Raw genomic sequence first — 26,752 nt, forward strand, 5'->3', positions numbered from 1 at the left:
GAAAAGGAGGAGCCAGCAAGGGTGTGGGGAGTGAGAGCTCTGTCACGGTGCTGGGGGGAATGGGACAGGCAAAACCATCTGGGGGGTCCTCAAAAGGTAGACTGTGGCATTACCACGTGACCCCACGATTCCTCCCCAGGTACATGCCCAGGAGAAGCGAAAGCAGGCGCTCCGATAAAGACTTGCACGGAAACGCTCACAGCACACTCTTGACGAAAGCCCACGCGTGGAAACCCAAGTGTCCATGTGAAGAGCACGTAAACAAAATGTGGTCTATACAAGGGAATATTATGCAGCCTTAGGAAGAAATGACATTCTGATACGTGCTACCCCTTGGATGAAGCCCCAGATCCCATTCTGCTAAAATGAGCGGGGCACCAGAAGCGCACGCCGTAAGGCTGCGTCAGCGTTCAGGACGGGCAGACCCCTGCAGACGGAGGGTGGGACACGCTCGCTCAGGCTGGGGGCGCGGGGTGGGGGTGACGGGCTTGTTCTGGGCTGAGTCAGCGGTGATGTCTGCACAGCCTTGGGAATAGACTAAAAACCACGGAACCACCCGCCCTCGCAGGGGAGATCTCATGGTATGGGAATTCTATTTCGGTTTAAGAAAACAGAAAGACGGGTGCCATGTCTAAAAGGCCTTCGGATTTCAGAGTGATGCAAAGCGAGGCAAGAGAGGGGTCGCCCCCAAGGACCGATCTGAGGACCCGACCGGGCGGATCACGCCAAAGCTTCGGGACGCCGCGTCTGCCCACCATGAATGTGGATTCTTGATCCGCAGCTGGGTGGTCCCAGGCAGCCCCTTCCTGCTCCGTCTTCTAGGGGCCCAGGCCCCTCCCCACCACGGTCCTCCCCGACCCCGACTGGCTGGGGACGGCGGACATACACAGCGTCCCCCCAGATGCTCTCCTTGGCTACACGATTTGTTGGAGCGCGAGCCTGGGCCTTACTTACCTCCTCTGCATATGCATGTCTTAAATTTCATCTGCCAGTGTGAGATTTCATGCAGCCCCCATAAGCCAATGTTTATTCATTATCCCCGGATCTGTTTCCTATCGTCTATTTCAGAGGAGCCAAAAACAACATCTTAACTCAATACAGAGCACCATAGGATGGCTTTCGTTTTCCAAAATGAGCCACGGTGCACTCTGGGGTAGGGGGGACGGCCCTTGGTTACCACTGAGCCCTGGCAGAGGGGGGCTCCTGGCTCTGGCGAGCCGTCCTCAGACTGGGTGCCCAGGTGTCGAGGGGGAGGCCGCAGGGCTGTCCTCATTGGTCTAACAGATGGACGGTCAGCAGCCGCCTGCCTGCAGTGGGAGCAGCTCATTCACTCTACCACTTAAAGGGCACGACATCCGTCTTCCCGGGCCCCCAAGAGCCCATACTGTTCAGGGGATGGGTGAGGAGGATGGGTCAGACACCCTCCCCGAGGAGGATGCCCAGAGAGGCAGGCAGAGCCTGAGGTCACTACACACCCCGTTGGCTGAAGGGAACTTCTCTCTGAACTGGCCTGAGACGCCAACAATGCTGGCATTTTCCTGGGTCTCATAGTAGCCCCTGCCTTCCCTGATGTTTACACTCCATAGTGTTGAGGAAATCTCCGTGTCGGGGAGGTTTAAAGATGGGAGGTTTAAAGACGACCGGACTGAGGGTGAGCTGCGAATGAGGTAGAACGGGTGTCTACAGTCACCCCACGCAAAGTACAACCGTGCCCCCACCCGCCCAGTCCTCCATCCACCCGTCTACCCACCCGCCCACGCAGACGTCCATCATCCCCATCCACCCACCCGCCCACTGCTCCATCCACCCGTGTGCCCACCCATCATCCCCCCTCCCCCCCACAGGCTACCCACCCACCCACCCACCCATCATCATCATCCATCAGCCATCATCTGTCCTTCCATCCACCCATCCAGCAAGCAGTCTCTCGGCACCTCTTCGATTCCAGGTGCCATGCTAGGTGTGGGGAACATCGGGGGAAGCTGCTGTATCCTTTCCTTCCCTTGCAGAGGGCACCACACAGCGATCAACTCGCCTCACGCACACATATGTACACATAACTTACAAGCCTTCGCCTTCCACCCCCTTGGCTCACACCATTTGCACCAATTAAACCTGTTCCGTCTCAGAGCTCAGATCCCAGCTCATCTAACACCCCATGTGGAAAGCCTGGAAAGCCGCTGAAACACACAGGTCCCACCCACACATCCTGGCTTCACGGGGCAGGGCTGGAGCCACGTTCCATGGGCACCCTCAGATGACAGCGACCCAAGAGCCAGTGTCTAGTGAGCATGCCTGCGAGCCAGACCGTGCCCGGAGCTTTCCGCCACGGGCTCACCACCCCCTCCGCCCATGCTGCGGTAAACACACTGTTGCCACTGCCCTCTCACAGAGTGCGAACTAGAGGTCGGAGAGGCCAAGCCAGCTGCCCAAGGCCACACAGCAGCAAGGTGATGGGGACGCTCTGGCTCTAGGCTCACGGCCTTAAATCAGAGCCGTGGACTCTGACATTGGTCTATTCCGTGGACCTGGCTCTGGGCCCCGTTTCCAGAACAGGGGACTCAAAGAGACCTCTGGGTGCTGGGGGATCAGCATGCAGCCTGGTCAGATGGGAGCCTCAGGACAGAGGAAAGAGCCATGGTGCTCAACTCAGACAATGCAGTGGTGCCCGCGGGGGTGGGGGCTGGGGCTGCGTGGCGGGAAGCGTACACCAGGTAGCCCCAGAGGGGACAGGGCTTTGGTTCACGGCTGTCGCTGTTCATCATGCCGTGAACTGAATTCCGTCCCCCTCCCCAAAACCCCTATGTTGGAGCCCTAACTCCAAGGTGACTGCACATGTGGACCTTCCAGAATGCAGTTAAGGTTAAGTGAGGTTACATGAGGTCATGAGTGGGGCCCTAATCCCAAAGGACCGGTGCCCTTCTGAGAAGGGAAAGGGATATAGGGAGAGGTTCACAGCGGGAAGCCATGTGAGGACACATGGCCACCTGCAAGCCAGGAGGAGTCCTCACCGGCAACCCACCCGGGGACACCTGGACCAAGGACTTCCAGGACCCAGAACCAGGAGAAAGAAACGTCTCGCTGTTCAAGCTCCCCCTGTCAGTTTGCCACGGCCAACCTGGCAGGACGGCAGAAACCTCCTTCCTGCCCACGACCGTCCAGACAGGGATGGCCCCCGCCCAGAGCAACGGCTGAGCAAGGTGACTTTTTGCAAGGAGCTGCAGACACACATCCTGCAGCAGCATGAGGCACGTGGGGAAGGAGCGCGGGGCTGGTACCGGCGTCACTGGGTTGCCATGGTAACCTAGGCAGGCAGCCACCACAGCCACTGCTGGGAGGGGAGGGTGTGCCCGGGACGCAGAGCGATGCCAGCGACTGAAGCCACAGACAGACCTGGCAGAACTCTATTTCGGGGGCGAGGCTGAACGTGGAAACTGGTATTTGAAACACAGGGCGGCTGCTCAGAGACCACAGCACGCACCGAAAAGGCTAGGCTCCAAGTGTCTTTTAATAAAATGGCGTAAAAGCAAGATGAAGGGGGAAGCCTGCGTGGTTCGGCCGTGGTTGTTTAACAAACACATAATCATTAGCGGAGGACGAGTCCTTGTATTTGTTTCATGCTCCACTAGGGAACAGCCCGTGACTCCTTTGGAGGCTGGCTCTTTCGTGCTTATTAATATTTTAGATTACAACTGTGTTAATAAGCCACTTGCCTGTATTTTTAAATGTTCTAAAGATAACCAGATACGTTCTATTTTGGAAGAACCAACCGCGCCTGTGGTGATGTCTTGAAGAGGCTTCCTAGGACTGTGACAAATGGGGCTTCTGTTTAATACCGGGACTCCACTAGCTCCTGTCCTGCTGGCCCTAACTGGGAGCCGCCAGAGCACTGGGGGGGCAGCTCCCGCCCCTTCTGTGTCTCCCGGGGAAGTGTTCCCGGCTGGGGGAGAGCAGGTCATGGCAGTGGCCTCCTCTTCTGTTCTAAGAGCCCAGATGTTTGGGCCTCCCTCCTGGAGGGGTGTCTCTAGATGTCCCCAGATGTACCACTGCCCCCCTCCTTCTGCTGGTCACAGCACCCCACCTGTCCTTGGCAGACCATCTGCCCACTCTGACCTGTCCCAGGTGCAGCCAGTCAGACTTCCCAAGCACACTCCTCCCCCAGTTCTAGCAACGGGTTCTGGGGTGCACCTATCCATGACCCAGGTCACCCAATCAGGGCCAATCCCTGAAGCCCGTCAAACAGACAGGAAAGACATAATCTCTCTGTGCTGTACTTGGACTCAGAAGGACTAAGCCCGGAGCTCTCAGGGATCATGCTGACAAGTTACCTGCCCAAAGGACACAGCTGTCAGAGAGGAGGGAATCAGTGCCTGAAGACAGAGAGAAGGCTCCTGGGGGACATCATTTGAACACCTGGATTTAGCCATGCCTGAAGCCAGACCCTGGGCTTTTCAATTATGTTGAGATATTAATTCCCTTTTTGGGGGAAGACGGTGTTGGAGGGAGCTCTGGGGTTTTGTCACCTCCACTTAAAAAAGTGATAAAGAACAGAGCATCCCCGAGCCGGGATGGGACAAGGAGAAGCCCTGGGTTAGACATTCAAAATCAGGTTTCCACACCGGCTCTGCCTCAAGCCAGGTATGGGATTCTCAGCAACCAGGAGTCTAGACTTTCTTCTCCAACAGAAAGACACTTGAACCCTAAATCTGGATTTTCTCAAACTGAGACTAGAGACCCCAAGTTTTCCTGGGGGCACCTCAAGTCTTAGAGGAACTTTTTATTCTGTGCTTCCATTTTGGTGATGCCCTAAAAATGACCCTTGCTTTTTTTTAAGAGCAAAACCGTTCTGCCTTAATGGTTCACGTTCTCATAGACAATTTCAGTTTTTAATAATTGGGTGTTTTTTTTTTTAATGTGGGAATGTTCCCTCCTCCAAGTGACCCACAGGTTGCTAAAGTAGGAGAGATCCTGCTCCGAAACTCATAGGCTGGGTGACTCTGGACACATTGCTCAATGTCTCTGGGCCCATGTTCCCTTTTGTACAAAATAGGAATGGGGACACTTAGCCTGGGGGACTACTTTGGAGACGAGAAATGTCCCATCCAGGGGCTGGTGCAGGACTGGTGTCACAGTGTTCAGTGATGGACCTCTGGCAGGGGCCAAGCCCAGATAGTCCATGATACCCAACCCCAGCATGCACGTGTGAAATCTGTCCAACCAGTCACCCTGAAGTCCTTTGTGTGACCTGGGCTTTTAAACTAGGTTAAGTTAGGTTAACGGAGTTAAGGGAATTGTGTGGGCAAAGGGTCACAGCTAAGCTACCCCAAAGTAGCAGGGCTGGGTTTTCCAAAGATGGTCGACCCTATACGTTTATTTCTACAAGAAGCTCTTCTAGTCACCATTTAAAATGGGAAGCCAGCACCCCCTCCCAGAGACAGAAGATGTGTTCCCATTAAATAAGGTGGAAAGGGGGTTATGGGTCACAGTCAAATTGGCGTGCTATCTGCAGGCTGCCCTGAGCCCATGCCTGCTTCTTCCAGGGTAAGGAAAAGACTGGTGACCATAAGAGCCATGTGCAAGGGTCTCCGGCCTCCCAGGGAAAAGCCTGGCCACAGTCTGGGAACAGATGTGGTGAATGTACGTTGCTGAGAATGGCTTTCTTATGTAATATATAAAGAGTGACCACAAATCAATAAGAAACAAACTACACTACAGAAAAATGGGCAAAAGACCTAAACTGACACTTGACCAAAAAATGAAAATAAACAGCAATTAAACACACAAAAAAGTTTTGACACTCGGAAGTCATGGGAGGAACACAAACTGAAGTCCTGTGTTGATGTAGCACGGGCATAAGACCCACAGTGGGAAATGGTCTGCCAGTAGCGCATGCTGGTGAGATGTGGACATAGCACTGCCAGGGACTAAATGTTCGTGCTCCCCCATGCATTTGTCAAAGCCCTATCCCCAGCGGGATGGTATCTGGAGGAGGGGCATTTGGGAGGTAATTTGGGTCCATGGATGTCATGAGGGTGGGGACCCCATGATGGGATTAATGCCCTTATAAGGAAAGACACTGGAGAACTTGACCATGTGTGGGTACAGTGAGCAGATGGCTTGTCTGCAAGCCGGGAGGCCAACGATGCTGGTACCTCGACCTCAGACTTCTAGCCTCTGGCACCAGGAGAAATAAACGTCTGCTGGTTGAGCTGCCCTCTCTGTGCTACTTGTCACAGCAGCACGCACAGACTGATACACACACTTAGGACATAGCTGAAGGATCCAGAAAGACAGAGGACACACCCAGACCTGACCACCACCCATCCTGGGGTATGAGAAAAAGCAGAACAAGTATGTTTACACCAAGGGACAGGGACCGCAGCAACACTGCCCGTGACAGCCCTGGGCTGTAGGCAACCCAGGTGGCCCCCCATGGCAGGACAGATGGACAAAACCCAATGAATGACCTAAGAGTGAAATGGGTACCCTGAGCCACTTACACAATCCAGACATCTAAGACAGATGTTAGGAGAGAAGCCAAACACAATACACCACACACACAGTCTGATTCCACTTATACATGGTTCAAAATTGGCCCAAACTAGGTTATGTTGCTTAGGGACAAAAAGCAAGCAAGCAGAACGGTCACAAAGGAAGGAAGTGAATGACACGCAAGCATGGTGGGCTGAGCAGTGGGGAGGGACGGTTCTGTTGCCACGGGCCGCGTGGGGGCTTCAGGGATGAGAGTCACGCGGGGCGGGGCTGCTGTTTTATAGCCATTTGCTAAGTGACACATCATGGTTTGTGAGCGCCTCTCTGTGTTGATTGTATTTCATGCAAAAAAATTAGAAACACAAAGATCATGCAAGCACCAGACTGAGGACCAAGACATACAGGGGCGAAGTGATTCTTCTCAACGGCACCCACTGTTTATGTGTCTGCACAAAGAGGAGAACTTGAGGAAAGAAGTGAGATTTTAGGAATTGGAAGAAGCAATCTAGGAGCTTCCCAGTAAGGAAGGTGAGGCTGGGCAGGCTAGGATAAGTGAGCACATTCCATCTGTGGCCAGAGCAGTAGAATTCATCAAGCTAGGCCATCAGATCTGAGGACCATCATCTGCCTCACCATTATCCTCATTGCTACCACCATCAGGAACATCACCAACACCATCAACAGCCATATCCAACATCACCACCAACACCAATGCCAACACCACCGGCAGCAACAACACCAACACTACCAACACCCGTATCCACCATCACCACCAACGCCAATGCCAACACCACCGGCAGCAACAACACCAACACTACCAACACCCGTATCCACCATCACCACCACCACCACTGTCAGCAACATCACCACCATCACCCATAACACCAACACCCATATCACCACCATCAATACCACCACCATCACCAGCCCAACTGGCATCACTACCATGACCATCACAACCACCAGCTTTCCCACCATCCACGACCACTAGGCCTCAACATCTCAGAGATGGCGGATCCTCTGGGGACACCCAGCCTGGTGGATGAAGGTCAGCTTGGACGGACCTACGCTGACATCCTGGCGTGGCCACTTAGTCAATGTGCTGCTCTGAGCAGGTCACTTCCAATCTCCGACCCTCACCTAGAGACGCGACCACGTCCCCACCTCCTGTGTACCGTGAAGGTCATGCGCATCATCTGCTAATGCTAAGTGGAGAGGCGAGGTTGAGGGGATGCTCGAGGGGACAGGGGTCAGGACGTGTGCTCTGGAAAGGCTGGAGTAGTGCTGCCTGGCCCTGCAGTGTACGGCTGTGACGGGCATCAGCACAGCCTCAAGATATGCTGGGTGAGGGGAACGTGGCCACCCAGAGAACGCACAGGGATCCCAGCAGCAGACCAGCTCGGGCCACAGGGACGCACCAGGAGTTAAGAGTGTGCTGTCTTGCACATGAGGTCTGGGCCACCCAGCTCTGTGGCCTTCACGTGACAAGAGTCTGGCTGTCTCTGGATGCTGGGGACAGTGGCTGTTCACGCCACCTTGTCATCTTATGCTAAGCGGATGAGGATCTTCAGACCGTCCGGGCCTCTACTTCGGCAGCTAAGACACCATGTGCTTGGCAGTGACTTGGTTTTGTCATTTTCTCAAACGGGGACCCCCGTGGCACAGCTTCTGCTTACACATGAGCGGTCACCAAAAACTGCACGTACCTGCGTTCGCTCTCTGTGAACTGACTCATCGAAAGGCTCCGCGTGATGAGTCTGGATGTACTTTATCTGTTTCTTACCTGAGATCTGCCTTTGGGGACATGCCCTGTCATGGCTGGTGTGCAGAATCCTACAGAGAAAGGACCAAGCCACCGTCTAACCTGGCAGCCTGGATTTACAGATAGGGACACGATGGGAAGCAGAGGCGGCCACCGTCCCTCTCTCCATCCGTGGTATGGGTCGGTCTTAGTGACGGCCGGTTTTAGGTGTCAACCTGACCAGACCAGGCACCCAGCTACTGTCGGGCACCCGTCCAGGCATTGCCATGAAGGTGTTCAGCAGACATGGCCCACGGCCCCTACAGCCAACTGACTGAGCAGAGATTCTCCTGGACAGTGTGGGTGGGCCTCTCCCAATCAGTTGAGGCTTCTCAAAGAGGAAATTCTGCCTCACGACTGCAGCCTGAGCCTGCCCTGTGGATCTCAGACTTGCCAGCCCCCACAATCGCCTAAGCCATTTCCTTCACATGGATCTTTTCAAACGTACACGTATCTGTGCCCAAGTCCACGTCCTTCTGTCTCTATTTTCCCGAGGGGTCAGTCGCCAGTGGTGGCTCCTAGCCGGAAACCACAAGGCCAAGCCCTGTGGTGTCCACGTCCCACGATAATGTCCTTGACACTGGGAACAGAGAGGCAGTGGTGTGTGTCCCTTCTAAGCCAGAGGCCCCGAAAGCCCTTGAGAATGGGGAGGACACAGCAGGATGGACGCCGCCGAAGTTACAGGCTCGTAAGTTATAGTGGCTGACCTCACCCAACCTAATACAGCCACGGCAAAGCCCCACCCAGAAGAAGCCTGCGCACTGGGAGCTCAGGAGAGGGACACGCACATGATCCCAGGACCATGCCTGCTCTCTGCCAGGGTGACACTATGCATGGCGTTAGGATTCCAAAGAATAGGTCATAGCCCAGCCCGGTGCGCTCCTGGGTGCTGACACGCGGGTGTCTGTGTAGGTCGGGGAGTATGGTTCCTGTCCTCCCTACTCCCCAGGAGGACAAGCGACCAGGAAGGAAAGCCTGTTGGAAACGGTGAGGTCCTCAGAAACACACGGTCCTAAGAGATGAGACGGAGGTTTGGAAGAGCAAGGGCTTCCTGCACTGAAGACCCAGCTCCCAACCTTTCCGCGCCACTGAGCCCAACGTGTATCCATGAACCAGCCAGCGACCCGGGCCCTGCACGTCATTCTGCGGGGGCTACCCGTGGTCCCTGACGTTCGTCATCATGGGACAGGAAATCGGCTGTGCTCAGACACAAGGTGCCCTGAGCTGCCCCCGTGTGCTGGGGGTTCCTCGAATAGTTCACCTCTTTCATTTAATGCACGAGACTGGGATTTGCCGGCTAAACACTCACTTTACAACACAGAGACGTGGGGCTCCCCAGACAAAGGGAACGTGTGCAGCCCACACTGGGCTGACCTGGTGCAGACCCAGCGCGCTGGATGCAAACACGTAGCACGTCTGTTGTACCATCTCCAGATTCTACGTATATTCCAGGTCTGCTTAAAAATGGAGCATTTTTTAACCAAAAAAATGCTGATCGTGAAAAAAAAAAAAATAAGGGAGTGGGACTTGGTTTAAAATTTTAAAAAACTCTCTACTCCTTTAAGACACAGTTGGAAACAAAAGGTCAAGTCCCAGGATCCGGGAAGTACCTGTCACATGTATCCAGTGTGGACAGCAGAACACATGAGGAAACCCCAGATCCAGGAGCGGCAAGAGAAGCGGCCCAACTAAAGGTGGACAGAGATGTGCCCAGATCCTTAGAAAGACGCTGACCTTGGGGAGCAGCACACGGAAGCCGCGTGCCACGATGCCCCCCACCACTGGAGGACGCCTTCAGCACAATTCCCGCCACATCCACATGGCGGCCGCCCCTTAAGGGACCCGTGATAGCAGATGTGGGCCAGGACGTGGGGCCATGGCAGCCCCAGGAGACCCAGCAGCTGGGACGGCTGTCTGGATGTTTCCTCTAAAGTGAGACGCACTCCTGTCCTGCGACCTCGCAACGTGCTCCCAGCCACTTCCCCACGACAGATGAAACCACGTCCACGGACAGGCTTGTACAGAAACCTTCCCATGATCCCAAATCAAGGAGCGACCCCAATGCCATTGGTGGGAGCGTGAGTCGAGGTCTGCTGGGCATACACATGTGACAGAACACTCCTTGGGGACAAATACAGACAGATCGCTGGCGCTTACGGCAGCATGGCGGGTGATGGGCGCTCGAGGCCCAGGAGTGCTGGCTGCAGGGGGTGTGCGTTTGAGCGAGTCAGTCAGTCACACCGGCCTCCGCTGCCAGAGCCGCGGGAAGGCGGCGTGGCCAGGAAGCACCCTGACAGAACTTGCGGGGTCAGGACGCCTGCCCGAGTGTGCTCGGAGACACGGGGGTGTACGTCTGCCAAATACCCTGACCTGTGCCCTTAGCTGTGCAGGTAAGTCACGCGGCGACAAAAGCAATCTCTAAGCCCAGCCCCTCTGAGAAAGCCCAAGGAAGCGAGCCTGGCAGGAGCCGCTCCAGAACCATCTCTACCCTGAAATCCAGGTCCGAGTCCGCTCCCTGCCACGCCACCGCCCGCCATCCCAGGCTTGCGGGATGCCGCCTCCCCTGACCCGTGCCTACCTCCTAGCAGGGCTCATAATTTACCCTCCCTGGCGGACAGAGGATCCCGCCCCCCCCCGCAAAGATACGTCGTAATGCCCAGCACCTGGGAACAGTGACCTCACACGGAGAAAGGGAATGAGGCTGCAAATCAGCTTGCCTTCCGCTGGCCTATCCAGGTGGGCCCAGGCTGACCACACGCGTCCTAACCCACAGGGAAGAAGCGAGAGGGGGTCAGAGACGTGCAGCGTAAGGGGCCCGGCCCCGTTCTCAAGTTGGCGGGAGGGACCACGAGCCAAGCACGTTGCAGCATCCAGAGCCCGGAGACAACAAGGACATGCACTCTCCCCCAGAGCTTCCAGAAAGGACCACAGCCCGGCTGACACGGGAACCTGTGAGACCCACACCAGACTTCTGACCTTAGGACCACAAGATAATGCATTTGGGATGCTGAAGCCATTCTGTAGCCACTTGGGACAGCTCGAGGAGCTCCATCTCCCATGATCCTTATGGGCAGCACAAAGCTACGCTGCGCAGGGTGGCGGCGGTGAGTGCCACATTCCAGAGGGTCTGGCATGGTCGTTTGGGGTCAGGGACCAGCCTACATGTTCTCAAGTCCCCCAAGACACACACAGCCAGCCCCCAGAATTGGCTGGAGCCCCACGAATGTTGAACAGCAGCCTGGGTGGCAAGTCCCAGGTTATCAAAAGGACGACATTCTGCAGAGGGTTGCAAGGAGCAAGGAGCATCCTTCTAGGAACGTCACACCCGACAGCTGTCCCAGGATGGACACACACACGCCACTGCCCCCCGGGAGCTCCTCCGGAGGGGACCGTCAGCCTGGACGAGCCGAGCAGCACCGTGTCCACCTGCCCTGCGGATGTCGTGCCTGCGTCGGGGGTACGTGCCCGCAGGGGAGGGTAGGAGGGGGCGCCACGGGCCCTGGCCTTCAGCTCCCTCTCTACAGGAAGCTGCGATTTCCTGGAGGACGCAGGGAGCAGCAGGGCCCAGGTGACCTGCACATGTGGCCATCCTGGGCTGCCCCGGCCAGCAGTGCCTAAGTCTTTCCAAGGAAGGAACGTGTGCTGGGAGACCAATGGCACCGAAGCTGTGGGGCAGGAGAGGGCAGAAGGACGAGAGGGCGGAAGGCGGTGCCCAGCGGCCTGGACGGGGCGTCGCGCTCACAGCTCTCGTCTTACCCTTCGCAGACCAGTGGGGCCGGGCGTGCCGCCGGCCCAAGAGGCCACGGGTGGGCCAGGGGCAGCAGGCCCTGGAGGGCCAGGAGGTCTGGCTCGTCCTGGGGCTCAGGACATGCACCACCACGCCCAGGAAAGCTCCCACCTGCCTGCTGCCCACGGACCAGCCCAGCCCCTTCCCCATAGGATACATCCCAGCCTTCCCTTTCAACCTAAGTTTAGGATGCCTCTTACCTCGACACCCCCCACCACGCAGGGAGCATCACGGGTTCCCTCTCCTGAACAGTGGGTAGCCTGGCACACGGGGACACCCCGTCTGAAATCAGGTTCTCGGAGAGGAACCAACTGAGCACCCCTGAGGCAGAGTCTGCCAAGCCAGCCAGGCACGGGGCGCCCACCGCGCTTTCCGAGCACGCGTCCTCAGAACACCTCGTCTCCCAGCGGTGCGGGCCCACGGGGCAGGGACCACGAGCCTGCACAAGCAGACACAACAAAGCCACCAGCCGCAGACTGAGGGTGGCTGCCTCCAACATGTGCTCTGGGGGTCTGGGGTTGTACCCGATGCAGAGTGCCCACGCGGAGCCGCTCTCCCTGCAAGACAGTCGACGCTTGATGTTCCCCGAGAGCCGCGCTTCCTCCCCAGTCCGCTGTATATGAACGATCTCCTCTTAACATTTTAATCAACCCAATCTTTTGGCAATCAATTTCAAAGCGGTTTTCAGCAAAGGCTATATTTGGAGTTCCGAGAGACGCGGAAGCCGTTTTCCTTCGTGAATGCCAACTGCTCTGGGGCGGCGTTCAGAAACACGTCAGGGCGTGTGGTTTTAACGGAGGGCACGGCCGGGGCGGGGCCCTTCTGGTGCTCACGAGCTGCCCACGTGCGACCTCGGTATGAAAGATTGAGAACCGGCCTTCCAGGTTCCGTTGACCTGCGAGAGCCCTTCCCCGATGGCTACAGCAAACGATCCAAGTTTTCTGGAACGTGTACTGAGCAGCCCCGTAACTAAAAGCTTCCGCACCGTCTTGCAACCTATTTCTGGTTTGGACAAAGCCCAGAGGAATCGAATCAACCCGTTTTGATGACAGAAAGAAGTCCTTGCTTTGAACGGCGGCCTCTCTCTGTTGGCAGGCCACCTGGGCCCAAGGGCCGTGGAGACGCGGCGCACGCTGAGCCACCTTACCTGCCTGGCTGTCCTTGGGCCTGCACATCACCTCCTCTACGCACTCGGCCGGGAACCACCCGATGTGGCCGCGGGCGCTGCCTTCCCAGAAGCCTCCTTCGCCAATGCTCAGAACTGGAAACGAGAGGGGGAAACCGTTAGCAGGCAGGCTCAAGGGATCTGGGGGTGAGCGCGAAGAGGGGACAGAGAGAGGACAGGGCCAGTGCCGTCCCTCCAGCCTGCACAGCCAGCGGCTCTGGTCTGTCTGCTGGCCGTCTACACCTCCCTCAGCTGTGGACGAGGGGACCCATACAGTGTCCCTCGGAGAGGACGGGGCCGAGGGCATGGACGCTGGGGTCCCCAGGTGTCTCTTCCCCTGAGCTTGTAAGCGTTGGTCTCCCAGCATCATTATCTGGCCCCACAAGTCCTGCAACTACTCTGTCCCCACTCCTGGTGTCCTGGCTGAGACGGCGGAGGGGAACTGCAAGTCGCCAGCGTCAATCACGTCCTGTATCAAAGCGGTGGAACAGGTCACGACCTCCAAGGATGGAAGGAACAATGAGGTCACACGTGTGCCCTTGCCCAGCTGGGGAAGAGGTCCAAGGGTCTGCCTGATCTTTGAAACCAGTTTGGGAAAAGACAGTTCCCAGCAGGAGACGGAAGAGCAGAGAGAGGCTGTGTGCCGACCCCGTGTTCTGTCTGGCCTCGAGGCAGGAGCGCGGGAGAGAGGGGGGCAGTGGGAGCCCTGCACCTGTGACGAGCTGACCCGCCACTGAGGGCCTCTGACGGTCGGTGCAGACGGGGAGCATCGGAGACCCCTCCCCTCAGAGACGGGGGTAGAGGGCCCGTCCACGGGGCCACTCTGCACGGTAGAAACAGGAAGACATCTCTCGCGCGCTTCCTCCAAAAACGGACGCTGCCCCTTATACCCCAAGCGGCCCAGGTCGGGGGATGCACGCAGGCTCCCCAGAGAATCCAGACCGGAGAGGGTCACCGCGGACGGAGCGCTGTCTGGCAGCAACGGGAGGCTGGGCACCAGCCCATGTGCTGGACAGGCAGAAGCCACACGTCCGTGTCCGTGACACGCAGGGAAGCTTCTCGGACCCCCTGCCTCGGCCCCCTTGCGGGTCAGAGCGGGTCCTGTTCGCGGTGCTACCGTGCGTGAGGCAGAGCCCTATAACCCCGTGCGGCGCTCCATCCCCCTCACAGCTTCTCTCCGGACTGCCCGTCTGCCGGGGAGGCAGGTAAGACAGCGCGCGCTCGTGTCTGACGGGCACCGACTCACGCTTCTGAGTGTGTTCTGTTATTCCGATGTTGGTGGGAGAGGGGGAGGCTGAGGGGCCCTGCCTGCCGGGCCGGCGTCACCCTGGGAGCGAGCGCTCGCTGGAGGCTCTCCTGGAGGAGGAGGGGGAGCAGGGCACACACGAGGGGCCGCGGGCATGACTCGGGTCCTGTCTGCAACATGTGACTACGTTTTAGGCGGTCGGCAGGACGGGCCTCCGCCCTTAGGGAGCTGCGACCCCCGGCCACACAGCGGGCTCGCACACTGGGGTTACTGTCCACCCACCATGTGCAGGCAGGAACGTGTTCCCTCTAAGCGCAGGGCAGCTGGGCTGGGCTCACCCATAAACTGACTGAAGGCACTAAAACGCAGACATTTCGTACCCCGAGTACGAACAGTCCACGGGCTCTGAGGCCACAGCTGAAGCCACGTGGTTGGAGGAGATGCCCGTCCAGCTGTCCACTAACTGGCCACTACGCAGGGCCTCTCCCCTCCAGAGACACAGGGCCCTGCCTCGGACATTGGCGATCTCGCCCCAGGCTTGGGAGGAGCCATCACTGTACCAGCCCCGCCCACTCTGCCAAGCTCCGCCCACTCTGCCAAGCTCCGCCCTGCCTCTGCCTGGGTCGCTGAGGAGGGACCTCCCTGTGGGCCTGGACAGCCTTGGTTCCCCATTCTGCTCCAAGCCCCCAGCAGGCCGTTTGAATTTGAAGCCATCCTGGGCTTTCCTCCACGTGAGTGTCACAAGGGGGATCAGAACAGGCACACCCCTGTGCCCGGGAACCCGCCTGTGGGGAGAGGGGTAACGAGATATGCTTTCCCGGGGTACGGGCTCAGTGGATCCCTGGAAATATGAAGACCTCCCCTCCACAGCTGAGCCGCGAAGATAGGAATACGGGGAGAGTCAGGGCCCAGCCAGGGGGCTGGGGGTTCTCTGCAGAACTGCACTCCCCTGGAAGGGGGCAGTTGGGTTTCTCTGGAAATCCTCCCAGATCTCCTGGCCCTGCCAGCCAGGCAGCCAGGCCTCCTGCCTCTGCTGTGCATCCTTTGAGACAGCACCCTTGGCTCACCTCCAGCTACCTGTCTCTGAGAGCTGCCAGCCAGGACGCCAGGGGCCGCACAGCAGGGCCGGGAGGGAAGGAGATGCACCAGGCTGCATCTCACTATCAACGTGGAGACGACCCTTCCCACCTTCTGGATGCTTCCTTGTGCAAGCCAGACCTGCAGGCCATCCAATGCTCCTCAGTCAGCAGCTCCCACAGGACAAGTCAGCTGAAGTAGGGGGCATTGAGCACAGCCTTGAAGGACCCCACACTGGGAGTTTGAGTGCCAGCAATGAGGGGCTGTGGGACTGGGCCCTCGCTCATCTGTCCCTTTCCCATGGCCCCTGTGCAGCGGACACTGTTGGTGCCCTACTTGAAACACCTTCCCCAGAAGAGGCATTGGCCCTCAGCTCCTGTGAAAAAGGCTGCCAAAGGCTTATTGCTGACCCCCCTCCACTGAGTCTCCTTCAGATATGGGAGCCCTCCAGCCCAGGAGATGGTGCCCCACTTCCCAGGGACCGGAGCCAGGATGTGGGGAGCCCTCGCGTCATCCCTGGGGCCAAGCTCCTGCCCCCTGACGTGGCTCCAGCACTGCTTGGGGTGCACCCAATACCCTGGAGAGGGAGCTGGGGGAACGGATGACCTCCTCCTTCCAGAACACAGTGCACGGCTGGCTGTCACCAGCTGTCCAGGCAGGAACACACTGTGGAGACAGTAAGTCTGCCTCTTGTCCCTCCGAGACGTGTTGAGACCACAAACACGGGCACCGCCGGGTAAGGCCGGCAGCGGGCGGCCTGCAGAGGGCCGGGACAGACAAGGCGGGGGTGGGGGCCTCCGTGGGTTCGGAGTCCAGACGACCTCGATCTGGAGCCTCAGCCCCCCGGTCACCTGCTGTGGGAGCCTGGGAGGTCATCCCCAGATTTACCTTGTCTGCAGAAGGGGTTTGGGCTGACCCATGCCCCAAATTCCTAGGGCGGTGCCCGGCCCCGAGGCCCTCAGAACAGGGCTCTATTTGCAGCTGGGGTCATTAAAGAGGTGAGGTCACTGGGGGGGCCCTGATCCCATAGGACCAGGGTCCTTACAAGAAGAGGGGGCTGGGACAGAGACACACACGGAGGGATGACCCTGTGAAGACCCAGGGAGAGCGCGGCTGTGAAGCCTGCACCTCGGGCCTCAGCCTGCAGGACCGGCAGACAGGGAATCCCGTGGTCAAGCCACCCAGACTGAGGGGACTCTGTGATGACCCCCGAGCAAACCAGCAACTTTGGCCCACAGGAGCCACGAGGTTCACAGAAAACTGTACGTGAGTATCAGCTGCATGTGTGGTAGACAGCAGGCACTCACGACATGCCTGGTAAACAGCAGGCACTCACGGACAGGTGTGGTAGACAGCAGGCACTCACGGATGGAAGCCTCCGCCTTCGTGTGTGTGGAGCCCCCAGGTGTGAACGGCTGCTGGTGTCCCTGGGCAGGCTCCACAGGCATCTACCAGCCCAGCCCGGAGCCCCGCACGGGACCACGGAGCCGCCAGCCACCGGCCTGCACACGCCGCGTCCTTGTTGAGGCGACAACGGAAACTGCCCACGCACAGGGGAGAAAGTCTACCTTGCGATGTGTTCTGGGACTAAAATGTAAAAGGGCAGGTGGTGCGACTTTCTGCGTGTATGCCTTGAACGTTAATAACGCGACAGGCGACAAGAATATCGCAGAGAAATGCACAGGACGGTGTGGGCACTTATTCTTGCAGGTGCGGTGCAGAAGGTGCCGGAAGGTGAGCAGAGGCAGCCCAGCCTGGTGGGACACCTGGGGGCCAGCGGGAGGGGAGCCGGACCAGCAAGCCCCTCTCCACGGCCGGGAGCCCGCACCCCATCCACAAGGCAGGGCTGCGGGGGGAGCGAGGGGCCCGTGGGGAAACCCTCAGTGTGAGCTGCCTGAAAACCAGAAATACGAAGCCAGGAAAGCACGCACCCCAGAGACTGGGGGGTGTCCCCACACGGGAAGGAGCCCGAGAGGGGCCGCAGCCTTGCCCATCCCCGACTGACCATGCGCAGAACAGATGTGGAGCAGCTCAGCTGAGCTCCCGATCTGGGCTGGCCCGGAGTGGTCACCCAGGGAACCCGCCGAAGAAATGCCCACGCCTTGACCTGCCTAACGTCCACGACGCGACAGAAGATCACCAGACACACGAAGACCCGGCCGGAGGGAGCCCCTTCTCAGGAGCGGGGAGGACACCAAGCAAGCCCAGCCCAAGGTGACCGTGACCTTGGACTGCAGACGGGGACCTCGGCTGAGCCAGGGACCTAACACAGCACGTGCCTTCAGCGAGCGAGAAACCCCGACAGGTAACTGGAAGTCTACGTAAAACGACATGTGGAAACTCCAGAGTTCGAACGTGTGACTTCTGGAATTAACACATGCACGAGGGGGACTTATCGGGGAAGGGAACGTTTCGGAGAAAAGGGTCTGGAACGAGACCAGCAGAAGTCGTCGGAGGCAAACCAGAATGCTGGAAGGACACGAACGGAGCCCGTGGGACTTGGCCCCGCTCCCAGCTGGCCACCTTGCGTGCAGCCGCGCGGATGGCCAGGAGGAGCCGCGAGAGAACGGGGCTCCCCGTCCTCGGAAGCTTGCAAACCCCAGCCGGGTGCAGCTGCATTCGTGCAGGGCACAGAGTCGGACGCTGGGTTATGGGCCAGCTTGGGCCGGGGGGTGAGGAGGGGCAGGCAGGATCTGGCCCTGGCCTGCCGACCTCTAAGGGGCGCGCTGTGACCACCTGCCGTGCGTCTTCGGAAAGCCTGTCCTCCGACGGCAGGGCCCACGCACGGCTGGGCACGCCTGGCGTACCCCTCCTTGCTCTCCCCGGAGAGTTCAGCTGTGCCCACGTGGTCTGCGGCCCACAGCTGCTGCCCTGGCCGACCTCCGGCCCACGCCCTGATTACACCCATTTTCTGAACGGCCTCACCTACCTGATCGGCCTGCTCAGAAGCCATTGCCGGCTCCCCAATACCCTGGGAACAAAGCCCAACTCCTTGGCCTGGCACCCACGGAGACCTAATGTGCTTTCAACCACTTTCCAGGATTCTGCGTTGGGGATCCTCCCCCTGGCCTGGTGGATTCCCCTCCCAGGAACAGCGGAGGCCTCCAGGCTGTGGTGGACCATCCCCCAGATACCCCTCCCCGACTCTCGAGAAGACATATCCAAAACCAACCCGTAATAGGCCCCGGCCCTGTGCCACGGGCGCCCTCAGGGGTTTCCTAGGTGGAAAGGAGCCCTCCCCCGCCCCTGTACTTCCTGCAATGGAATCTCATTCCCGACATGCGTGTGACACCAGAATGGCCGGTGAGCCCCGTCTGCTCCCCATTCTGCCCTCCCAGGCTCCAGACGTTCCACAGGGGCCCCGGGAAGCAAGGCCTCTGACGCCGACGCCCCAACAGCGGGTCAGCCGAGGCATCGGGTACCTGGCCTGACCCTGCCCGTTAGCGGAGTAGACACTGACCTTTGACCCTGTCACCGCGGTGGAGGGGGATCTCGCCGTCGACCTGAGGGTGGTATGGCTTGACGACGACAAAGAGCCTCCCCGGGACCGCGCTGTACAGCTTCCGCTTGGGCTCTGGGTACTCGAAGGCAGACAGCGCATCCTTGCTGGCACCGGGCAGGAAAGCCGGCCTGAGAAGGGGGGCGGAGAGAGAGCGAGAGGGTCACGGCCTGAGACAGGGCACATCACACTGCGGGCCCACGGCCCAGCGGTTCACGGCCGAAGCCGTGCTGCGAGCCATCCTGTGGGAGCGAGGACGTGAAAATGCCCGGGGGTCCGCGATTAAGACACTCAGGCGGTTCCAGCAGCTGCACGTTGGGTCAGACCCGTGCCCGCCAGCCTGCCCACGGCGGCCCTGCTCGCTACAGCCCTGAGACGGACACGAGCCGAGCACCCGCCCAAGGACAAATGGATAGACAAAGTGCAGTCCATCCACGTCGTGGACTCTGATCCAGCCTGGAAAAGGAAGGACATTCTGACACCTGCTAAACGTGGACGGACCGGAGGACGTTACACTCGGTGAAAGAAGCCGTCCCTGGTATGTTCCTGGTACGATTCGATTGACAGGAGGTGCCTGGAGTTGTCATGTTCCTAAGACAGTGGGCGCCGGAGCCGGGGGACGGACGGGGGTCAGTGTCTCGGGGGACAGAGAGTGGACAGTGGGCGCCGGAGTAGGGATGGGGGTCGGTGTCTCAGGGGGGCAGAGAGTGGACAGAGGGTGCCAGGGCTGAACGAGGGATGGGAGTCAGTCTCAGGGGTACAGAAGAGGGGACAGTGGGGGCTGGGGGAGGGACAGGGGTCAGTGTTTCACGGGACAGAGTGTACAGTAGGCGCCCGGGGATGGATGGGAGTTGGCGTCTCACGGGGACAGAATTTCCGTTCGGGAAGACGTTCTGGAGACGGTGGGGATGGCCACATAACAGTGTGAACGAGCCTAATGCCACAGAACCCTAACGCACCGAAGACGGTTAGGGTAGTGAACTGTATGTCATGTGTCCTTTAACACAGTTCTTAGAAAAATAAAAACCAGGGGGCACCTGGGTGGCTCATCTGGTGAAGCGTCAGGAGATGGAGCCTGGCGTTGGGCCTGCGCTCAGCGGGGAGTCTGCTCGGGGACGCTCTCCTGCTGCCCCTCCCCTGCCTGCACCCGCGCGCACCCGTGTGGACTCTCTCTCTCTTAATAAATGAATCTTTAAAGAAAGGGAAATCAAAGACCCTCGCGATGAAGAAATCGGGGCAGACCCGGGGTCTCTGACATTTTCTCGGCTCCTTGCAGGACAGCCACTCTGGCTGAGGGACGCCCCCGGCCCCGGAGAGCTTTGGCGACCCCACGCGCCGCTGCTCCAGCCCTGCGGACTCCTCACCAGACGCGGGGCCGCCTTCCTGCCTCATGTTGGTTCACAACGAGCCACTGTTCCCAAGCCCACGTCCCGGCGGGAGGGTGAGACATTTCCCTGCCGGCTCCGCAGGGGGCCATGCAAGGCCAAGGGGCAGCTTCACAGAGAACAGGCCACGCAGTTTCTGTCACAACATCCCTGCACCATTGCGATGGGTGGCCAGAGCCGGCCACGTCCACGCGGGGGGCAGAGGGCACGCCCACGCCCGTTCTAACCATGGAGAGTCCCAGGTGTCATGCTGGCTCATTGTCCTGGGATGGGTACTTTCGAGAAAGCACGTGGATGAACGCAGGCAGGGATTCCAACCTGGGGAACCACCCTGGGTCTCAGGAGGGGCCCACTCGTGTCAGAAGCTCACGGCCACGACGGGCAGGGTCTAGAGCATTCTGTGAGGAAGGTCTCCCCTCTGGGCAGGGGCTGCTGGGAGCTGGCTGGCAGGGAGAATTCCAGAAGCTGATGGGACCACTCCCTCATGGGAGCTGATGTGACCCCTCCGTGTTCCTTTGGTCCCGTGCTTTTCCCAGATCTGTACCCTTGATAAACGACCCACAGTCTGCCGGTAGAAGCTCATAGAGTATGGCCGTGGTGTATTCTATATCCTGACTCTGCCACTCGCCATCACGACTCAGGGAGCTGGCCAGGGGAGCCCGTGTCCACACATGCAAAGCCGGAGGCAGGGACATGCTCAGTGTCTACCCTCGTGATTAGCACACGGGGAGGGACTGACGGCTGGGTCTGTCTTCCTGACCCCAGTGGCCAGAGCCCGCCTGAACCCGCATGGGGCAGAGCTGTCCTGAGGGCCCGCCAGGGCTCCGAGGTCCTCTGTCCTCACGTTCTGTCCCAAGAGATACCAATCCCCCCCGAGAGCATTCTTTAATCAAGTTCCAGCCACAGACGGAGGTCACAGAATCCTGGTGGCCCAGGTGGCCTTGCCCAGTGGCTCCATATCACCTTGTTTAACCTCTCCTAGCCCAGCCAGCTACAGCTCGATGGACAGGAAAACCCAGATGTTCCTTGTGATGGCATCCCAGGCATGCCAGGGGCTCCTGGAGCAAGTGACTTTGGCAAGAGGCATGCTGTGTGACCCCCTCCAGTCCAAGGAAACAGCATGGCAGGCCAGTGGGAGGGCAGGGAGGAAGGGCAGTCTGGGTCTCGTGCCCGTCACGTGAGAGAAGGCGGGAAAGCCAGAATGGCTCTGCCAGTTCCCACCTCGAGCACCCTGCCTGGGGAAGGGAGTCATTTATTCGATCGGCCTCATCGCAGCCTGACTCAGGGCTCCCTTGGCCGGGGACTGAGAGCTGAGAGGAGAGCAGGGACCCAGGCACGCGGGGGCTCCTCTTTGGCTTCCAGATGGGGGAAGTGGGTCTTCGTGACCAAGGGGACCCAGTTTCTCTGCAACAGGCAATATGGCCCCCGGGGCCACTCCACCTGGACCCAAACAGCTCGGAAGAGGCCTGGGGCAGGCAGGCTTTGGGAGGAAACCACACACCAGGGTCCTTGGGCCTCTGGACATGCACAGTGGCTGAATTATCCGTGCGCCGGCCACGTCCGCACTGAGCGAGGGCAGGGCAAGGCCCAGCGCTGGGGCAGCAGGAGGACACATGAGGGGACAGTGATGGGCAGCTCCGCTCCCGTGGGCTACGACAGCAGCTGTGCTCTCGGTCCTGCCCCCCCCCACATGGAGGCCCCCCCACCCCCCGCCCCGTATTCTCCACCTGTTCTGGATTCTTCCCGAAAAGCAGGTCCCTGCGCTCTGCCCCTCCCCCTCCCGGGTCCCTTCCTGTCCGGGCAGCTCTGGGACACTGACTGGGGCCCGACGTCAACCACCACGTCTCCTGCAGGGTCTGGGAGCGTGCAGTGGGGAGCCCCTTCCCTGTGCCCGCACCTCCCGTCTAGCGCACGAGGTCGGATTCAGGCCCCTCAGGGCCACACGATCCCGCTTCCCCTCGGAGGATCCCACAGTCTGTTATTCACATGGCCTCTGGCTTCCCTGAGGGAAGTGGCTCCATATCTGTATCTCTGGGAGGAGCCAGGGCGAGGGCGCGAGAGGGAACCCCAGCAGGGCCGCCAACGGGCCCTTCTTCCTGACCTAGAGACAACCCCGGGCTGTCCTCCCACAGCACCTCTTCCCCAGGGCAGGTGGGGCCTGCCGACTGCATGGTCATCCCCCTGTGGAGCGGGAGGCCGCAGGCCCTCGGATCTCTGGGGACGTGCCATGGGGTCCTGGCCTGAATGGTGCCGGGCCCCACACTGGGGCTGGCATCAACACCAGACGCCCAGCCTGTGAGGCCCTGCGTGACCAGCTCTGAGCCGGCTCCCCTTTCATCTCATGCTCTCCCCCGATGCTCTCTGAGTCTCAGCTCTATCCCCGTCCCTTTGCTCCTGGACCACTGCATCCAGACTAGACTCGGACCCGGGTTTTGTGATGCGTGGCGGGACAGAGGGGGTCAGCACATCCCCCCGCGCAGCCGGCGGGCTGAGGGACCGTGATGGGTCCCCGCCCCACCCTGGGGGCTGGGAACAGAGCGTCGTCTGAGCCATACTTCGGGCTCCCTCAGGAAAGGGAGCTGGGAACGGAGGGAATTTACAGTATGATGCGTAGAGGCATAGACCCTTTTCCTGCCGTGGTTCCGCCTGCTTCCCCCCCTTGAACGCAAGCTCCCCGAGGGCTGGTTGCTCATGACTTTATCCCAGGCGCCGAACGGTGCTTGGCACAAACGAGGTGCTCGTTCACGGTCTGTTGGGCCCGTGAAGGGAAGGATGGGCGGGTGGGTGTGGGATGGACTGGTGGCTGGAGAGAAGCACGGGTGAGTGAAGACGGGTCGATGGATGGAGGGAGCGAGGGAGAGGAGGAGGGAGTGTGCTGGCGTTTGAACCGGTAGAGCTGGGTTAGAGCACAGCTGCTTGTACCCAAAGTTAGGACAAGAGGAAGGGGAGGAATGAGGTAAGGAGACAGAGAGTCACAGCACCTGGCACAGCCCCTCCCCCACACGTGCTCGCATGCACACCGCAGACCACATGAGCTTGTCATTGTCACAGAACAGGGTTATGCACCCATGATCTTGTCTCGATGCTAGCAACCTCGTATGGCTCCCTAAAAATGTAACGTGTGATTGCATGTCCATTTTCTATTTTTAGCTTGACTCTGGGTTGGGGGGTGTTGGTATCTATCCATCTACTTCTCCATCCACCCATCCATCCATTCCCTAACCCACCCACCCATCCGCTCCTCCCTCCATCCCACCATCCATCCATCCATTCCCTAACCTACCTACCCAACCATCCATCCACCCATCCATCCATCCGTCTCTCCGTCCGTCCGCCCATCCATCCATCCATCCATCCATCCACTCACCCATCCATCTGTCCATCCACTGAACTATCCACCTTCCCACTTACCCAAACATCATATCCACTCATCCACCCAAATTTCACAAGGACCCTGCCAGATGCCCAGCTGACCGATCACTACAGGTGTTAGACAAGTGAGCTAACCTCTTGAAGCCTAGTTTCCAGTCTTCTAAGAGGGGATGATCCCCCATGCCTGGAGAATGAGTCAACAGGAACTACTCTTTGCAGGTGGGATGTGAGCATTAGCAGCACTCGCACTCCCTGCTTCTCCTGTAAAGGGGGTCACAAGTTGCCCGTGGGCGCCAGCTGCCTCCAGCAGGCACCAGAGTGTGGGTCACTGGGCAGAGAAGTCCAAGTGAACCCAGCTCCCATCTGGTCAGCTCTGTGTCTTGAGCCACTTTGCAGACGGTCAGGTCCCTAACCCATCAATCCATGCCGGGAAAGGCTTTGTCAAAGAATGGGGAGGAATTAGTTCCTCTAGACCAGAGGGCAGCCGCGGTTCTAGGCTCCAGCACTGATGTTCGATTCCCCACAGAAGGTAAAGCATCTTCTCATTCCAGGTTAATCTGAGCCTCACAAAGCCCCATTTTACAGATGGGAAAATGGAGGTTCCACAAATAGTGACCTAGACACAGAGGTACAGAGCTGACTGCACATCCTGCTGCTTGACGCCAGCCCAGCGCTCCCAGGAGGGTCCTTGCTCCATGCAGTGATGAACCCGGGGAACCATGACCTCTTCTACAAGGGGAGGCGTCCGGCGTTAGGCACTGTGTCTATGGCAGCAGGGGCCAGAGCCCCGCGGTGGCTCAGGGCTGGGACTGCCATCCCCCATCGGGAAAGGAGTCCCAGGGGGCCCAACTGGGGCCACTCCATCCTGCCTGCACGGTGAGGATGGTCTGAAATTCCCTACCCCAAACTGTCAACGTTTTCCTTGTGATCCATCCAAGGACAGCCAGACGGAATTCCAACCACACTGTTGGTATGAGAGGTAAGTCACTGAATTCTCAAAATCAGAAAATTGGTGGCTGGCTCTGGGTGACGTGGATGACTGAACTAAGCTACTTCCCAGCTAGCCCGGGTGACCAGGGACCTGTCGGTGTTGGGGCCCACTAAAATTGGGGTGTCCCCAGGTTTCCGGCTCGCTCAGAGCGGGTGGAAGGCGAGTGTTGCCAGCTCGGTGGGCTGGTGAATTGGGCGCCACGTCCAGCCCCAAAGGTCCCAAGATCTTATCACCTGCTGACTGTTGTCTCTTCGGGGGAAAGCTCAGACCCTCTGTCTCCCCCGTATTATCGGCACCGGCTCCGCTCTGCCCTGGAGCCAGGAAGACACACAGGAATCCTCGGCACCACCACCCTGAGCCCTACGGCCCCAGCATGGGCTCTGGGCTCTGGCCTGCCTCTGGGGCTCCGGTCATAGCACCCCACACTCCACAGCCTCCCCATGAGGCCCTAAGAAGGGACCTGGGGAAGGATGGTCATCAAGGTGTCCCATCCCACTGGCCGCAGGGACACTGGCTGGGGCAGCAGCACGAGCCAGGACTTCTGTGGCCCCGAGAAGTGAGATCCACCAGGCACCAGCTTTGTACAGCTCTGCCAACACTCTCTGTGGTGATCCAGGCAGCTGGAGTGGGGTTTCTGCCCATTTGCAAGCCCCAGGCCACCCCTGGCTCCGGCAAGAAGAGGGCAAGGGGAAGACGACATGTCAGGAGTCCACAAAGGATGGGGAACAGTTCTGAATGTCCACCCTTCCTCATACATCCCACTCTCTGCCCGTCACAGCGGACCCCTCGCCGCCTCCCACCCTGATGCCCGGGGCCCACTGCTTTCCCCACTTGGGATCTCCCCTTCTCTAGGGAGCCCCCTACCTCCCCCAAGGAGCTCTGAGCCCTGGGGGGGCTCTGCCAGGGGCTCTTGTGTCCCCATGCCCTCTCCATAACCTCTGGTGGGGGGACATGTCAATTCATGAGTTCATGCAAGTGACCGAGACAGCAATCTCTGAATGTCCCCGAACACGGAAGGAGAGCGAGCGGCGGGGGAGGGGCCGTCTGCCAGGTGCCCGGACACTGACTCCTCAGCAGCCAAGACGTGCCTGCTTCCCCGGGGGCCTCTGGCCTGCCCTGCCTCACCTCCAGGTGACAGACGTAAACCCAGGGAGCCCCACTCTTCATGGACCCCTCCTCCTGACCTTGCGGTGACGTGCCATTAGCGCCCCGGGTCGGGCAGCGCCTGCCCCACCCAGCCCGTGGCCCGCCCTCTCCCCACCCTGCTGGTGGGCGCCCACCTCCACTCCCTCTCTGGGTCAGGACGGGCATAGGAGAGGAGCAGCTGTCACACTGAGTTCTCATGGAGGAAACAGGCTCTCTGCTCCTGTGAGAGAGCCAAGCTTTGGTCCCCGTGGCCCCAGGAAGCAGGGAGAGGGCTCATAGGGGTGAATGGTGACCCGAGCCAGAGGGGCACCACCGTGCCCTTTCACACCTACAAGCCTGACAAGATGGGAGCTTCATCCCCTGGCAGGGGGGTGCAGGGATAGGTGCGTTCCCCTGAATCTAGAACCTTCCAGGACCCCCCAGAAGGGGGTGCAGTCTCTGATTCCTGACCTGGGGCTCTACCGTGTGAGCAAAGGTGCTCTGGGATCCAAAGCCCTGTGTCGGGCTGGCCTTCCTTCCCAGGAGCTCTCGGATGAGCAGACACCACTCACGGACCACAGACTGCTAATACTGACGTCACCCTCCCCCAGAGGGACCCTGGGCACAGGCTTGCAGCTGGCCCGGCTTCCCCACACCGGGACCCTCCTCGGATGGCCAGCTCCCCGCCCTCCGCGGGCTCCTGGCCCCTCTGCCGTCTTATCCACCCCAAGCCCCACACACCTGCGTGTCCCCAGCGTCCCGAGGCTAGGGAGATGATGGGGACTTGTGCAGACTTGCTGAGCCCCTGCCTG

General features: G+C 59.3%; 1 protein-coding gene across 3 annotated transcripts in view; it reads right to left on the reverse strand.

The window, feature by feature from the left end:
• The window catches only part of SHANK2 (SH3 and multiple ankyrin repeat domains 2), a 451,364-nt gene that overhangs the window by 230,858 nt on the left and 193,754 nt on the right, over positions 1 to 26,752 (reverse strand). For all 3 annotated transcript variants that reach the window (XM_032879738.1, XM_032879741.1, XM_032879740.1), the window contains 2 exons: positions 19,029 to 19,198; positions 13,228 to 13,341 (listed from right to left, as the gene is read on the reverse strand). In XM_032879738.1, coding sequence (XP_032735629.1) covers positions 13,228 to 13,341; positions 19,029 to 19,198 — 284 coding nt within the window. The remainder of the gene's footprint in view (positions 1 to 13,227; positions 13,342 to 19,028; positions 19,199 to 26,752) is intronic.

This window comes from Lontra canadensis, unplaced genomic scaffold (assembly GCF_010015895.1).
Source record: "Lontra canadensis isolate GAN:19392208 unplaced genomic scaffold, GSC_riverotter_1.0 scaffold66, whole genome shotgun sequence".
Classification (NCBI taxonomy): Eukaryota; Metazoa; Chordata; class Mammalia; order Carnivora; family Mustelidae; genus Lontra; species Lontra canadensis.